Source organism: Dermacentor albipictus, chromosome 1 (assembly GCF_038994185.2).
Source record: "Dermacentor albipictus isolate Rhodes 1998 colony chromosome 1, USDA_Dalb.pri_finalv2, whole genome shotgun sequence".
Lineage (NCBI taxonomy): Eukaryota > Metazoa > Arthropoda > Arachnida > Ixodida > Ixodidae > Dermacentor > Dermacentor albipictus.
The window spans coordinates 36,920,393-36,936,015 of NC_091821.1; the positions used below are offsets into that span (position 1 = coordinate 36,920,393).

Consider the following 15,623-nt stretch of genomic DNA (forward strand, 5'->3'; position numbering starts at 1 on the left):
CATTTCCCGGCAGAGAATTTCGAGCTCCGCCAAGACTCTGAGACGCACGAGCGAAAGGACAGGGCGAGGAGGAGAGGCACCAAAGGCTGCCGAGGAGCTTTCATTCGCGTTTGTTTTTATTTATTTTTATTTCATTTCGTTCATTTTTATTGTGTTCTGAGTATGCATGTGCTCTCGAGCTGTGACTTATTCGTTTTTTTTTTCAATCCAGCGCTTAGGTGCGGGATAACATCATCTACCATTTCAGTCGTTTTCATCTTTACGTGTTAATGGGTATTTTTGAGTAACTTTTGTCCCTCGTGGTGCCTTAGTTGATATATAAGTAAAATGTAGTGGCGGTAGGCACGTGCTACCAGCCCCTTTGACTGATCCCCAAGTTGCATCTATCGTATCACCCTGCCTCATACGTATCAACTTTCAGCGGTGAAAAAAAAAAACTGACTGGACAAGCAAGAGTTACAAAGGTAGAATAAAATCTGGACAATGCACGTTAAAGAAGCCCAGGTGGTCGAAATTTCCGGAGTCCCCCCCTACGGCGTGCCTCATAATCAGAAAGGGGTTTTCACACGTAAAACCCCATAATTAAATTTTTTTTAAAACCTGGACAAACATTACACTCCACCCGGGGCCTAAGTTTCAAGGCTTTTCTTTCGTCGATGTACATACATCACTGACTGGCCGTCTTCGCTAAAAATATGGTCGCTGTTGCGATTGGTAGGCATTTGTTTTCAGGACTCGCGCTAGTGTACGAGCTGCTTCTTGAGTATACATGCCTTGGGCCAGCTTCCTTGAACGATAATTCCAGAGTTTCTGGCACAAACAAGCGTGCTTTTGTAAGGGCTTGCGACTGCTTGTCGCTAATATCATTCATAGTCCAAAACACGGACAAACAGCGAACGATAATGATCGCGCCGCTTAAGGCCGATTTATGGTCGAGCCGCACGCTGTATACAGCCCGCCTCCCGGTCGTGAGAAAAACTGCAGATGTCGCATACGAGTGCACAAATTTCGATTTACACTGCATGTACGGGCCCAGTGTAAACCGTAATTTGTGCACCATTGTGGAACATGTGCAGTTTTTCGCACGACCGCACGCATGTGGCAGGCGGACGGCACGGCGTGAGGCTCGAGCGCAAATAGGCCCTTAACCTAGGCCTCTGAGGCGCCTTTCGCACGGCAGGTGAGCTTCGTTGACCGTCGTTGAGACACTAAATTCGACGATGATGCCACGGCGCGCCACAGCGTTTACAACACCCGTCCGTGTCAAATGCGTAGCTTTCCGAAGGTTGCACGTTATTCACGTCGCGCGAAAGTACTTTGCTCCACTCTTCAAGATTCTGCTGCCGTAAGAACCGGAATCCAAAGTCCGTATTCACAAAAAGAGTTCCTGCGGTCTAACTACTCGCATAGGAACAGATTCCAGCCAACCGTCAAATTGTTTGTGTTATTACCTAATGTGGCCTGCCAGTGGCACTCATCCCTTACACACGAAGAGTTTAGTGAAGTTGGCCCCGGAATAACAAAGCTTTCATTGGCCAGCTTTTTCGTTAATAATGCGTTCGTTTGGTTAGCGGCTGTTACGAACTGCTCTATCGTATAAGAACTGGGGCCGAAATCGCATAGCTTCTCGTTTGTAGTAACTGTTTGCCATTGGCCGGCCGCCTTCGCTATTATGTTCATCAAGCTGCCCTGGTACCCGCTGTAATGAGCAGTGGTTGTAGCGACGTGTTTTTTCTTTGTTTATTATTTTTTACGAATACGGACCCAGGTTTGTAAACACGAACCCGGTTGGCACCGAGCGCGACAGGCGTTCAGGTATCGTCATCATGCCCCGCTTCTCCAACGGCGAAACTCCCGAAATCGTAGGTGTAGGTTGTGCCTGTTTGCTTTGACATTTCGAGAAAAGCAGGGCTAAAATAGGGGACGGAAACCGAGGCAGCGCCCCTGTCGTCTGTCTATCACTCTTGAGCGTCGTGTTACAGCGCCTGCCTTACACATCAAGGAATCGCGGTTATTGGCGGGCCAAGCTCTTGCGTATATAAATCACATCATGAGAGCGGTCCTAGAGGAATCCAAGTGACAGTGATTGTATTGACTTTTTTGTCTTCTTCTCGGTGACTTATGGGTTTGTCTCTCACGCGCAGCATGTCTTCTATATGTGCTCAACTACGAAACACGAAATCATCAAATTTAGTCTGCCCTCTATCTCTCTTTTACTTCCCCTCCCCACGTGCAAGGTAGCAAACTGGACAGCCTAGTTAACCTCTCTACCATTCATTCATTCATTCATTCATTCATTCATTCATTCATTCATTCATTCATTCATTCATTCATTCATTCATTCATTCATTCATTTTCTCTCTCTCACCAAGCTGCTAGTCAGTAGCACTGTGCCAACAAACGCGAAACGAATTCAAGGGAAATGGGACGCACAAGACCAGGACAACACGCAAACTTGTCCAGTTTCCTCTCCATTTCCAGTTTTCTCTGAGCGATTTCCTGCAATTTCACGCCGATGTAAATAATATACGGCAAAAGTATACATTTTTTGGCTGACTCGTTGCTTCCCCGCCTCCCACCCTGGTATTATGGACATTTAGATGGAACTTGATCCCTCCACCATCACGCGGCGCGTCTTAAGCTTTAAAATTCGAATTTCCCAAGATGACTCAAGCATATGCCTTGCGGTAATTAAGAGAAACAAGAAAAATGCCGAAATCAGATGCGATGCAGTACAGGAAGATATTGGGCGGGCGTCCTCCGAAATGTGGGATACTCGGAGCAAAATCTGATCCGAAAGATGAAGTATGGACGAAAATAGATGAGCGTCTAGGTAAGGCTAGGTTAGGTTATTCGACAATTTCAGATATGCTAATGCAGTGGAAAACCGTAAAAAGCTCTTAAGAGGAAGCTTTAGCTCGGCCCCACTCCGATGCGCCCTATTGAAATGCATGTAAAACGAAAAAAAAAACGCTTTTCTGAAATAACCCCTTGACAGATTTTAATGACATTTATTGCATTTGAAAGAGAAAGTTAAATTCGAGTGACTGTTGGAAGCGTAATTTCGATTTAGAGCCTGAACATTGTGAAAAAAATTTTCGAAAATACGAAAGTTTGAAAAATATAGAAGCAGGAAGTTTAGAAGTTTATAGCTCTGCATCAAGAAGAGATATCGCGGTTTTATAAACAGCATTCATCAGATCATTAAAAGCGGACAAACTCGATGTGTCAATTTATATTTTATGTGAATTTGTTACGTTGTTCATTAAAACTTCTTTCTGGACGAGTTGGCGCTGTTACGACTTTGCACTGGTGCCACCACTATTACGACTTTGAGGTGGTCCCGTAGCGCTCGTCACCCGTTTCGTGACAGAGCGTTGGTAGCGAAGACTCCGAGTCAGGCGTTCGTGAGAATAACGAAAGGGACTTTATAGATTATATACAGGTCATTATACAGGACAAGATCGGATCGGCACGGGGGCCGAGAACTAACAGAAAACGCGACTGTTCCCGCACGGCGACGTCCGGCGAGATTGCAACGCGTGACACATCTCACTCCAGTCGAAAGCGGCACTGTGCTCCCGGTGGGTCGGCGGATTCGGTTTTCCAGGCGGCGGCCTCGGCCCTTATAATGCCCCGAGAAACCATTGTCACTCAAACGGCCCAATACAAAGCCAGCACTCGACGGTCGTCCGAGAGGTCCAACCAGCTACCGCGCTGGCCACCCCATTCAAAGTTGGCGGGCGCGGTGACCTCCAGGCAAAGGGAGGTACGGCGCCGGGCTGTCTGGCACTTGGTTGCACGTTTGAACATGTCGCTCGCCGATACTTCTCCGCAGGACACCGCTGCCTGACGGCTCAGTATCTTGACTTGTCAAGGGAGAATTAGGGCGCTGTGCCTTTCGGCGCAGCCCCGGTTTGTCCAAGAACGTTCGCAGGATCGATTGGGCATTTTGTAGATTCGGAATCCGGGCTGGTGGTAATGGCACAACAGTGCATACTTGACATAAAAATTGTAACAGCGCAAAAACATGCAACCACAAATTACCAAGGACGAGACACAAGCGCTGATTGTCAACTAAATTTTATTGACGGAATACGGATACCTTTTATAAGGGGAAAGGCAGAAATGAAGGGGGGATGGAGTGATACAATCGGGGAAAATGACATTACGTTGTGCACAAGGGTTCTGCAAAAACTGTATTTCCATATTGCTGAATTTTTTTCAGATTCGTGTACAACATATTAATTTTGTCCGCTTTAAATGTACTATCAGATGCAATTCACAGAATTGTGCTATCATTTTTCCTTGCTGTGTTACAAAGTTGTAAGCTTGATAGTTTCGTTTTCTGAAATTTTTGCAAATTTTTAACGAAAAGCTGACAACCTAAATCAAAATTTGGGAGCCAACAGTCACTAGATTTAAAATGTTTCTTTTAAATGCAACAAACCTTGTCATATTTGGTGTGGTGGTTGTCGAGAAAAACGAATTCTACCTTTGCATGGATCTATATAGGGGTACCCGAGCTAAAGCTTGCTCTTAAACGAAAAGCCGGAATAAATGCAGGAACAGTATACTGGATAGGCGCAATGGAGAGGAAGCCAACTGTTCTGTCTTGAAATGTAACGATTGAATTGGATAACGACGAACACGATTGAAACTGATACTGCTCGATACTTGGCTAGATATAGCAATAGAGACACTACACTAACCAGGGAAATATATTTAATGATAAAGAATAGACTCCGAAGGGAAAAGCTTTATCATTCAAGGGGAAGTTTCCTATTGTTCGAACCGATATCAGGGTGTCTAAGAACGCGGTGTTCAAGGAGAAAATTTTCAGAGGACGATTCGTGCGTAGCGTGTGGAAATAGCGCAGAAACAGTTAAGCATGCTCGTTTATGCTGTAGTAGTAGCCATCGAGTGATATATGTTGAAGTAGCTGGCCTGCACGGGCGCCTTGGGCTTTAAGGAGCAATAGGGAAAATGTAAACTAATCTGGGCATGCATGGGAGCTATAGCAAAAGACGGCTGGAATCTTGGTGACGCAAAGAAATGGTAAGCATGTAACGAAGAAAACGTTCTCTTTTCATTAAAGTAGCTACGTTTTTTGCAACTGTTTAAATATTTAGCCACCAGTAACGTTAGAAGAATAAGCTTGGGGGCTGGTGCCAACACGCCGTTAAAAGGAAATGCTCATAATCCTCCTGCTCCTTCTCCTTCTCGTCCTCATCATCATCATTCATCTCTGTGGCTAATAATGAAACTAACAATTTCAGCGCACAATATTCTTATTAGCGATTTTGATATCCATTTATTAAAACCACTCGCCCACGACCACGACTCACACAAGGTGGAATGTATGTGTTTCCGGTCGCTAAAAACAGGGCCTTTAGTATGTGCAGCTAGAATATATTTTTGTGTACAATTTTAAATGCTTGTCGCTGTCTCTCAGGCATGCGCGAAAAACGGCACCTCCCATAGGAACCATGCCAATTTCCACCTCACAGTCGTTATAGTTACTGTTGTTCATAACCATAATTCATCGACTTGTTGTGCCCAAGAATTATCCCCTTTCTCAATTTTGCTGATGCTTTGCCATAGTGTATCCCCTTTAAGATGGCATGGAATTTGTGTAGCTCTATGGTAGTGCGTAAGCACTTCGTAAGCATCTCCGAAATAAAGGACGCTGCCGTCAAAGCATGGTTTCTTGAACCCCGCACTACACAGTAAACATTTAACACCCTTAAGGGTGTAAATGAGTTTGTCGCCAGAAGGACGCCCGAAGGGTGCTGTTGCCTACACCCTACAGTTGGGGTGCAATTATAGCACCCTAGAGGATGGGTGTCCAGCAAAATAAAATTAGGGTATAAGGGTGCTAGTCCACATTAACACCCATCTATGTGGGTGTTGGAAGGGTGTACACCCTTTTATTTCTAGTGTGTATGGAAGGCAGGTTCGGCCATCCACGCCTTCAATTACTACTATGTACAGCGATCCACGCGTAACTCTCTTGTGTGCCAGAAGGTTCAAGTCCGGCTACCAAACGCACCGTCCACCAGCCGGCCTTGAAGTTTCGATAGGCATACACAACACCTATACGTGTGGATCGCATTACATATTTGTAATTCATGGTGCATATTGCCGAACCCATCTTCACTGCACAAATACAACCTAGCAAATATGACACTTTTGAGCATGTATATCAACACCAACTGTTATCACGGCTTCCAGATCTGTATAATATGCAACGCAGACTGGTAAGACATGCTGCATTTTCACGAAAAATATATATGTATTTATTGCATGCTACAATGCAGAGTACAAGGTATACATAAATAACATGAAATCTAAGCATGCACAATCAGCACACGCATTGGTAAGTACATGTACATTTCCCACAAACATATTTAAAAATATATGTATTGATCAAATCTGTTCTTAAGAGAAGAAACATTTCATAGCAGCACTGAAAGAGCCTGAGTTAACCTCGCAGTGTTTTGGGCCACATCAAGTGATAAATTTTCAGTATTAAACTCCAGTGAACGAAAGTTCTAGTTTTGATGCCTTGAAAGAAACAAGGGACATTGCAGAGGTCAATTAGAGAAGTAAATGAAATTCTGAGCAAACACACAAGAAACACACCTGTTAATTTGTACACGAATGTCATGGCAAACCCTTATGAAATGTTTGGAAAGTCCATGTAAGGCATAACTGGCCAACATTTTTGAGATTGAAACAATATTTTCCTAGCATAGACGTGCTTTAAATAAGGCCTCAGCCAGGAGCATTATTGCTTATTTTCTCTTTCCAACAAGATTACTTGAGCACAAAAAATATGTAGAATTTTTTAGTGCCTAAATAGTTTTTTTTTCTTTTGTGAAACGAGAGTTCACTGGGCTAAAAGTGCTGTGTAGCAGATTTTCTAATTACAATGCCGGTTTCTTTAAATTTTTGTTTCGAAACTCGAAGGCACTGGTATGTTATACAATATGGAGTTTGAAAATGCGTTCTTTTCTTACTATAAAACAAAACACTGAATATTCCACATTTACTACTGTCTGGGTGCAAAGTGCAGTATCAATGGAGGCCTGATTAAAAACAAACCACTGTTGATTAAACTATTTTGCTGAGCACCAAAGGTGGACAGTGTTTTAAAATACATTGTAAATTTCTAAATTATTTGCGCTTAGATGCAGTAATGCAAGATTAGGGCTTGCTGTAGCGTATGAGTATGCAAATGAGCATATATGGTGTATTGTATCAGTCATACTCTGGTTACTAAAAACACAGGCACAGGCAGTCATATTAAATATCATACTGTTGACATTTGCCAGCAAGAAATGGTTGTATCAGACAGTATAAGCATAGTGAACAGTGTATATTAATTGATTCAAAATTAAGAAAGATATGGTACACATCTGAGCTGCAAAAATGCAATTTATGCAGCAAGTGGCCTTTAGCTTTCAAAACGAAAAAAAATACTGTTCACGTTTAACCATGAGGTGCAGGTACTCCATTCTCTGAGCATCTTGACCAATAAATGAAACACATGGCTATGCTGGAATCTTGCATCCTGCATAGGCAAAATAAGAAGGGAATCATAAGAGAGCAGTTTGTGCAATTACACATGTACACTGCGGAAAATTTGATAAGGGAACAAACTCCTGAAAACAACAATCTTAGTTATTGTGACCGGGCACATTGCACCATGCTTAGGTAACTGGGCAACACAAGCGAAAGGTAGGAGAAATTGCTATTTTGCAAATTTAGGAATTTCATGTTACCGCGAACACTAAACCACTATTTCACTGTGAACACAACATGGGACATACATAACTGAGGTTTTTTAGAGCACGAAAAGGGACGAAAGACAGTGGAAAGACGTGGACACAGTCTTTCGTCCATTTTCGTGCGCTGAAAAACATCAGTTATGGGATACCAACATGCCCTAACCTATGCTCTTTCATGGCACATATAGCAGCAAAAGCAAATAAATGTACAGTAGCCTTTTCACCATGGAAAATAGGAGTGAACAAAATTTCTAGACACTACTACCGATATCTCTCAACAGCAGACATTTGTCCAGGAGCGTGTATGTGACCTGAGTATAAAATTAACATTATGAAATCTGCAATATATCTGTGCATTACACTTTATAAGTACTGCAGCTGACAATCTTATGGGATATAGTACATTAGGACTGAAATACACAAGCCATGAAAAAATTATTGTTTTTACACAACATTATTACACTAGGACACAAAGAGTACTGTTTTACAGAGAGCGCACACAATATGAAAATCAGGAAACCCCCACTGGCATTCTCATTTGCCCTGCAATACATGCATCTAGCCCAACGATCTCCAAAGCAGTTTATTAAGCCCTTTCTGTACCCTAAAATTTATTGTGTATTTCTTATTTACTGATTTAGTAAGAATTGACATTTCGGCATACTCTCCTGGAAAATTTACCATGTGTTGTCAACTACTTTCCTTAGAGCACGCCCCCTTCTTTCAATGGGTTAGCTTGGCAATACGCTGACAAGTAGTATTCACTTATTTAAACTTATCCTTCCTCATGCTCCCAATCTCTACTTTATGCTCTAAACTGTGATGTACCTCCTACGCAGTTTATGTTGGGCTGCGACTGTTTACATAGTCCTTTCTGTAGCCTCTCAACTAGAGCGTGAAATTTCTTGTCTCCTAAAACAATCATTTTTACCGCCCAAAACATATTGCACAGTTACCCTTCACTTGGGGGGGGGGGGGGGGGGGATTGTATATCAGTGTTCAGATATTCAATGAACCGCAGAGCCACAACCATTTCTCATCCTGTGTTGCCACTACCCGCATGAGTCGTTAGGGTGGTAAATTGGCTACCCGCCCTTTCTTACTTAAAAGTACATTTTGCCACGTGGAAAATGACCGCAAGCATTGCATTTGATTGAATGAGTGCTGCTGTGCATTTTTTACTCTCGTCTAGTAATGACTAGGTTCAACATGGTCAAGTTGTCTGAAAACTGTCTAACCCCAACAAATACTTTGTGTAGTTTCAAAATTATGAAACATTCATTTTAAAGACTTGTCCCAAATTAAGCATGAGACAGATTTTCATGATGCAAATGAGGAAAGATTGTGCTTAGAGACAATGATAGGCCTGCTATTTTCTGCAAAACTGTGTTAAATAAAATATGCTTGCAGTTCTTCTTGCAGTTGCAGCAGAAGAAATAGGCGCATGGCCTGTTGCAACGTTTCTTTAACGCCCACCAGAGTTACTGGTTTCTTGTAATTTTTTCAAGTCCCTTGCAGTCTAGATTGCAATCCGGTGCATTTTGATATTGTATTCAAAATAAAAACAGCTCAAATTTTAAGGTTTTTCAGATTTATATCGGAATAAATAAAGGTAGAAGAGTGTAATGCAATAAGCAAATAACAAGCTCATTGCAGACAGTAAACAAATATTCCTTTCCTGCAAATAAATTGGTAGCAGGAAGGGGATACGAAATTAGCACTGAATGCACAATGAAGAATATGATGCTGCAATGCCCCATTCTTTGAATATTCTTACGTAAAGAAAATCCTCATTATGAAAGGCCATCAAGAAAGTTCAAGTGTATACTTTGGATCAGCAGTCATACCTACAGTATGCACTGTACCATCGGCAATATTTAAAACCCCGCACAACTGCACATGATATCAAGCTTAGGCAGCCAAGGAGCCTCAGAGTTTTAAATTATAACTTGATTTATTATATTACACTATACACCTATATCTACTTACAATATTTTCTTCACAACTGCGTTCAAGACATCAACCATCTGTCCGAAGGCGAACGCAAGTGGATCGCTCTTAATGGAGGGCACCAAGGCTGGGCATTGGTAAACTGCTGCTATCACCTGCATGACCTGCGAGAAACGACGCTTTAAGTTCAAGATAAACAAATGCTATTAGAACAAAAGACAAGATCATTGGCAATGAGCCTCGTTTTGGTTTGCACGAGAAAAACCAACATATGGACTTTGTGCTGCTTACTGAAAAAGAAGCAAGCCTCCTTCCAGATGCTGCAGTCATGCATTAAGATTGTCACACCGCTGCATATTTGTATGCTTATATGCTGCTGTCGCCACTGTACCAGAATGCCTTGCATAGTTTATTATTTCAAGTTAAATTTATTACTGTGTTTTCTTCAAACAGCACCAGCAACGAAGTAGCTCCCACGCATACTCCCTTTTGAGGAGCGAATTCACACACACACACACACACACACACACACACACACACACACACACACGCACACGCACGCACACACACACACACACACGCACGCACGCACGCACACGCACGCACGCACACGCACGCACGCACACAGACACACACACACACACACGCACACGCACACGCACACGCGCACGCGCACACACGCACACCTCTACCACACTATTCCTCAACCTACACTTCTAGCTTAAACACTTTCCCGAGAGCCAGGGCAAGCCTTCTAGCTTCCACAGTGCTCCAAGCTGTAGTTACGAATTTCAATAGGGCTATAGGTGACAGCTCTAGAAGGACATACAAACTACCCAGAGAGACCTAATGCTTGTATATGATACCTCTAAAGCACAATACTTCAAATTTTCTAAATTCATTAAAGCTCCTGAAGCCAACTGCTATATACGTAGAACGTCTCGAATAACCTACCATTCACAATTTCAGTGGTTGTCTACATCAACGGAAATGTAGGTTAATGGGAAATCCACGTTTTTAAGATCAGAATTAGTGTACTGGCGAAACACTACCAGATTTCTTAATCATTTATGTATGCTCTGGGTGTAACGTTCCTTTCACAGTAACAATCAAGGATATGGATTCATCAGGGCAGAGGAGGGAAAAACGAGGACGCATATAGCTGACGCCTTCCCAGTGGTCCTCCCGAGAAACGGCGCCTCATACAGCAGTTGTCCAGGGTGGCTTGAATCGGAACTCGGCTTTCAGGCAGGAACACTCGCTGCACCAAATTGGAAGGGCTTTATTGCGAGTAAAACTCTACCGACCTTATGCAATACATACGCACGCACACAGAACGCACTCTCATGCGCACACAAATATGTGCACTCTCAAAGCGCACTCTCAATGCGCGCATGCTCACATTGATCAACACAAACACGCACACATACATGCAGGCAGACACGCTAACACGTCCACGCACACACAGCGACCCACACAGAAACATGCGCGCACACGCACGCATACACAAACACGCTCACAAAACACGTACGCCCTAGACACACGCAAACACGCCAGCCCATACAAACCGGCATGTACACGCGCGTACGCACATACACATGCACACACACACGCACAAAGCCAGCCGAAAATATGCTGAAGGTGTCCGGCAAGCAGCAACAGCCGCACGCGACCGCAACAGGGATAACCAATACCACACCGGTTCTTTCGAAAGGTGGCAAAGCCAGTCGTCCTTTTTCTACGCGACGCAAAATTGGTCGACCACATTTCACTTAAGTGCGAACGACCGTATTACAAGAAGTCGCGCTGAACGCACAAGAGAATCACACCTATGAACGTTCAAGCGCTGGGAAACAAAGCGGAACTATGCAGGTGCACCACGCCCTATGTAGGTTTGACAAAGATTAGTGACGCAGTAGTTATCAAAGTATATATATCAAACTATATATCAAAGTATCATATATCAAAGTAGTTAACTTGCCCTACTAGGAGCGCACCTGCTCTTGCTCTTACATTAGTGGATTATGCTACGAGATCACAGTGAGATACTTCTAGAGCGAACAATAACACGTAACCCACCAAACAAATACCAAATAAACGGGCACTTGCCTGAATATTTCCATTATCGCAGTACTACCGACCACCGACACTGGGCGCGTTGCAACTGCTCGTTTCAGCCTCCGTGGATCCATCTTCCGGTGCGTACGAACGCTTTGCTTTGAAGTGGGGTACAAGTAATACACAAAGCACGGGCCACATCTTTTTCTGCACCGCGCACAAAACTAATCACATGTTTAAAATTATTTCGCACAGTGCCAGACGCGAACAGGCGAAAACGAGACAATGCGCTTCATGCACCAAGAGCAGCGAATGCAATGATGGCACAGCTTCCGCTTTCCCGTCCTGCCGCGCGCCTAGTGGTCTGTGACGGTACAGCGTCGTCCCGTCACTTCCGGTCGTTGTCATTGGGCAGGGGGCGGCAGCGCAAATTGTGCCGCGCCGAAGTCAGTCGAATTACAGACACACACACACACACACACACACACACACACACACACACACACACACACACACACACACACACACACACACACACACACACACATATATATATATATATATATATATATATATATATATATATATATATATATGTGTGTGTGTGTGTGTTGCTGCCCGTTTATTCTGACAGGTTTGCTTGCTCGCACGGCCGCCTGTGTGCTGCTCTTTCGTAGTGGTCTCTAACTAGGGCGGTGAGTGGGTAGCTGTACACGAATGTACACTTGCAACTGTCACGTGACCATGATATGTTAGTTCATACGTTGTCACGTGTGGTTCACAATGCTACATAATCTGCCGTAATCCACCTTGCTATAGTTTGTACGAAGCTTAATCCAATTTATTCCACCCTAATTCACATTATTTCACATTAATTGCCCATAATTGCTCATAAATAACGTTGTTTTATTTACTACTTTCTGTATTACTACTGACGTCGTACAAGACAGTGATGACGTCACATTTTATTTATTTATTATACATACTTTCAACTCCTAATAGGCACAACGGAAAGAAAGGGTGAAAATATACAATATTTGCAGTGCAGGGCAAGAATAGAAAATCAAACTGTAAGGCACTTTGAACGGCGATCTTGAATTAGTGGTGTTCCAAATTGAGACTGTGGAGGCGAGAAGACGGCTCCATTCAGTGGCTGTTCTTGTCAAAAAGGAATAATGGCACATCAATTTTGTGTTGATTGTCGATGCGAGACGAGCACTTGGTATGGTGAAAAGTGTTTGTTTTAGAAGAACGGTTAAAGTAGCATATTCTACGAAAAAGGCAAAGACGAAAGTACTTGCGACACAACCAAAGGTCAGGTAGACCTAGTGTTCTTTTCATGGACGTGACGCTAGAATGACGGGAATAATTTGAGAGAATAAAACGGGCGATGCGATTCTGAATGCTTTCAAGGGAAGTGGCATGAACAAGGCGCCATACGGATTGTTGTTGCGGGGAACGCCAGCTTTTCTACCTGAAAGGACATAAAATGCTTTCGCATTTAAAATGCAATAAGTGAACACATTGCTCAATGCGCGGACGTGTACACGTTACCCAGATTTGTGCATCAATGCGTTCAACACCCTTCAGTCATCGATTTAACAGCCTTTTTGAGCAAAGTCACACCTTATGTGTGGTATATACCCTTAGGATAGGGTGTTTTGGCCGAAAAGGGTGCTGAAAGAATGTAGACATGGGTGTAAATACAGAAAAACACCCCTTTTCGCACCCATTAGGGTGTTAAAATGTTTAGTGTGTAGCTTTGAGAGAACCAACTGTGTTGGAACCAACAGAGGTGTGACTGCTTTTATATATTCAATGAACAAAGCGCCGTCCAGCGCAAGCCGTATATTTTCGCGTTTATTCCTCATGCGAACGTGCGCAGTATACAGCTGAATATAGGGTACTGGTTTGGGCGAGTAATTCATGCATGATGGCAACTTTTGTGCACAAACTTGGACACAATAACACGTGAATACAAAAATACCAGTGCCTGTGTGTTTGTGTCAGGCACGTGTTATAGTCTCCTAGTCTGTGCGCAAAATCAGCCATCTTAGATTGCAGAATACAGGCTCTGCTACATCCTGCGCGCAGTCAAAACTGGAAATCACTGAACGGAGCAGGTGGTGGCAGTAGCACTACAACAGGCGAGGCAAGCCTGACAGCCTGGACCAGCAATTTGCTCCGCCTGAGACTCTCTTTCGCTGCCACGACGACCTGTCACCATAAGTTCGGACTAGCAGAAATGTGAGAAAAAGTATTTCAACGGTTAATTTGTATGTGGCCATCGCTGAAAATGAAGCTGGTCAAGCAGCGTATTGTTTTCTTTTACTTTAGTCGCACATTCTCTTGATAATTTGTTCTTTCTCCTCCAGCAGTCATCAAGCATCACGTCCGGCCTGGTGCCATATTTTTGTTGTTATTGTTGTTCACCTTAGTGGTTATGGCGCATACCTATAGTGGGGGATTGGCTATGAATCAGGTCGTTGAATTAAGCGGGTAAAAACAATCAGCGTGCTTTATAACACCTTATTCTTCTTCTTTCATTTTTCTTTCGTGCTCGGCCTTTAATTCTAGTGATAATACAGCCCCAGCACGGACAGATAGGAAGATACTACACATTTTTTTTTCTTCTACATTTGCAGTTCCGGCTCCAAGTGGAAGTCGCGGCGGAAGATGCTGACGCCGGCGTTCCACTTTCGAATACTCGAAGACTTCCTGCCTATCATGAACGAGCAAGGAGAGATCTTCGCGCAGGCGCTGCAGCACCAGACACATGGTGTGATCGACATCACCAAGTTCGTCACTGCCTGCACTCTCGACATTATTTGCGGTACGCTCGCCGTGAGCAAGAAATATTTGTGGAAAAAAGTGGAAGTGTAGAGAATGGCTGATGTGTCTGAGTGGATGGGAGGGGTACTGAAACGAAGATATATATTCCTGCTTGTTTAACCGGTAGGCTAGAACAAATTTAACTGGTAGTATGGAACAGGCATGCCGCCACCATGGTGAACTAAATAAGGCGTATTCCTGCCGTGTAGCACGCCCTTTCATTATAAGGTTCAAATGCCAGACTCCCTAAAGTATTTGACGTGTAACGTTCCAGTGAAGTTATGTAATTTGCGCCTAAAGCCGCTATGTATACTCCTTGTACAGAACGCTCATGAATGCCGCTTCAATGAATTCGCCATGACCTCCGTCCTGAGAAGTAGTAGTTAAAACGTCTTTATATCGAGGGTATGACCACAAGGCCGGCGAGGGGACTGGGTAAAAATATTGCCAGGTTCATCTGTTCACAGCAGGCACCGGCCTTCCAAGATGTAAGAGCGTGCGATACGAGGTGTCGTTCAGCCGTGTTCGCAGGGCGATTTGATCTTGCATGCTGACTTTAGCTCGAGCGGCATGACGACGTCTGATGCTTGTGGTAGCTGAGCGAGTCCACAGCAAGTGTGGTATGTCCACGGGCTCATTATCGTGATGGCAGAGGGGGCAGCTAACGCTAGATTTGTTGCGTTCACCGATACTGCTGTTTCGCTTGTTACACTCTCCCGTGACGCGATTTGTTATGGCAACACTCGAACGAGCTACGGGACAACTTCGGCCTGTATAGAAGTACCACTCGTGCGATACAGAGGCGCTTTTGGCGGCAATCTGGTGTTAACAAGGCATTGTAGGTGGTTTTCTATGTGAATGGCTTGTTAGAGATGGATGTATGCGTGTGTTCTTTTTGCGGGCGTTGTTTCATCTTTCACTCTACATCCACAGTATCACGCCAGGCCTGCGGCCAGGTTTCTCTAGTTTTCATAAACGACATCACGCGCT

General features: G+C 43.8%; 1 protein-coding gene across 1 annotated transcript in view; it reads left to right on the top strand.

Annotated features, from left to right (window-relative positions):
• LOC135901064 (cytochrome P450 4c3-like) overlaps window positions 1-15,623 on the top strand; it is a 187,420-nt gene that overhangs the window by 133,696 nt on the left and 38,101 nt on the right. The window contains exon 4 of the mRNA XM_065430732.1: window positions 14,447-14,634. Coding sequence (XP_065286804.1) covers window positions 14,447-14,634 — 188 coding nt within the window. The remainder of the gene's footprint in view (window positions 1-14,446; window positions 14,635-15,623) is intronic.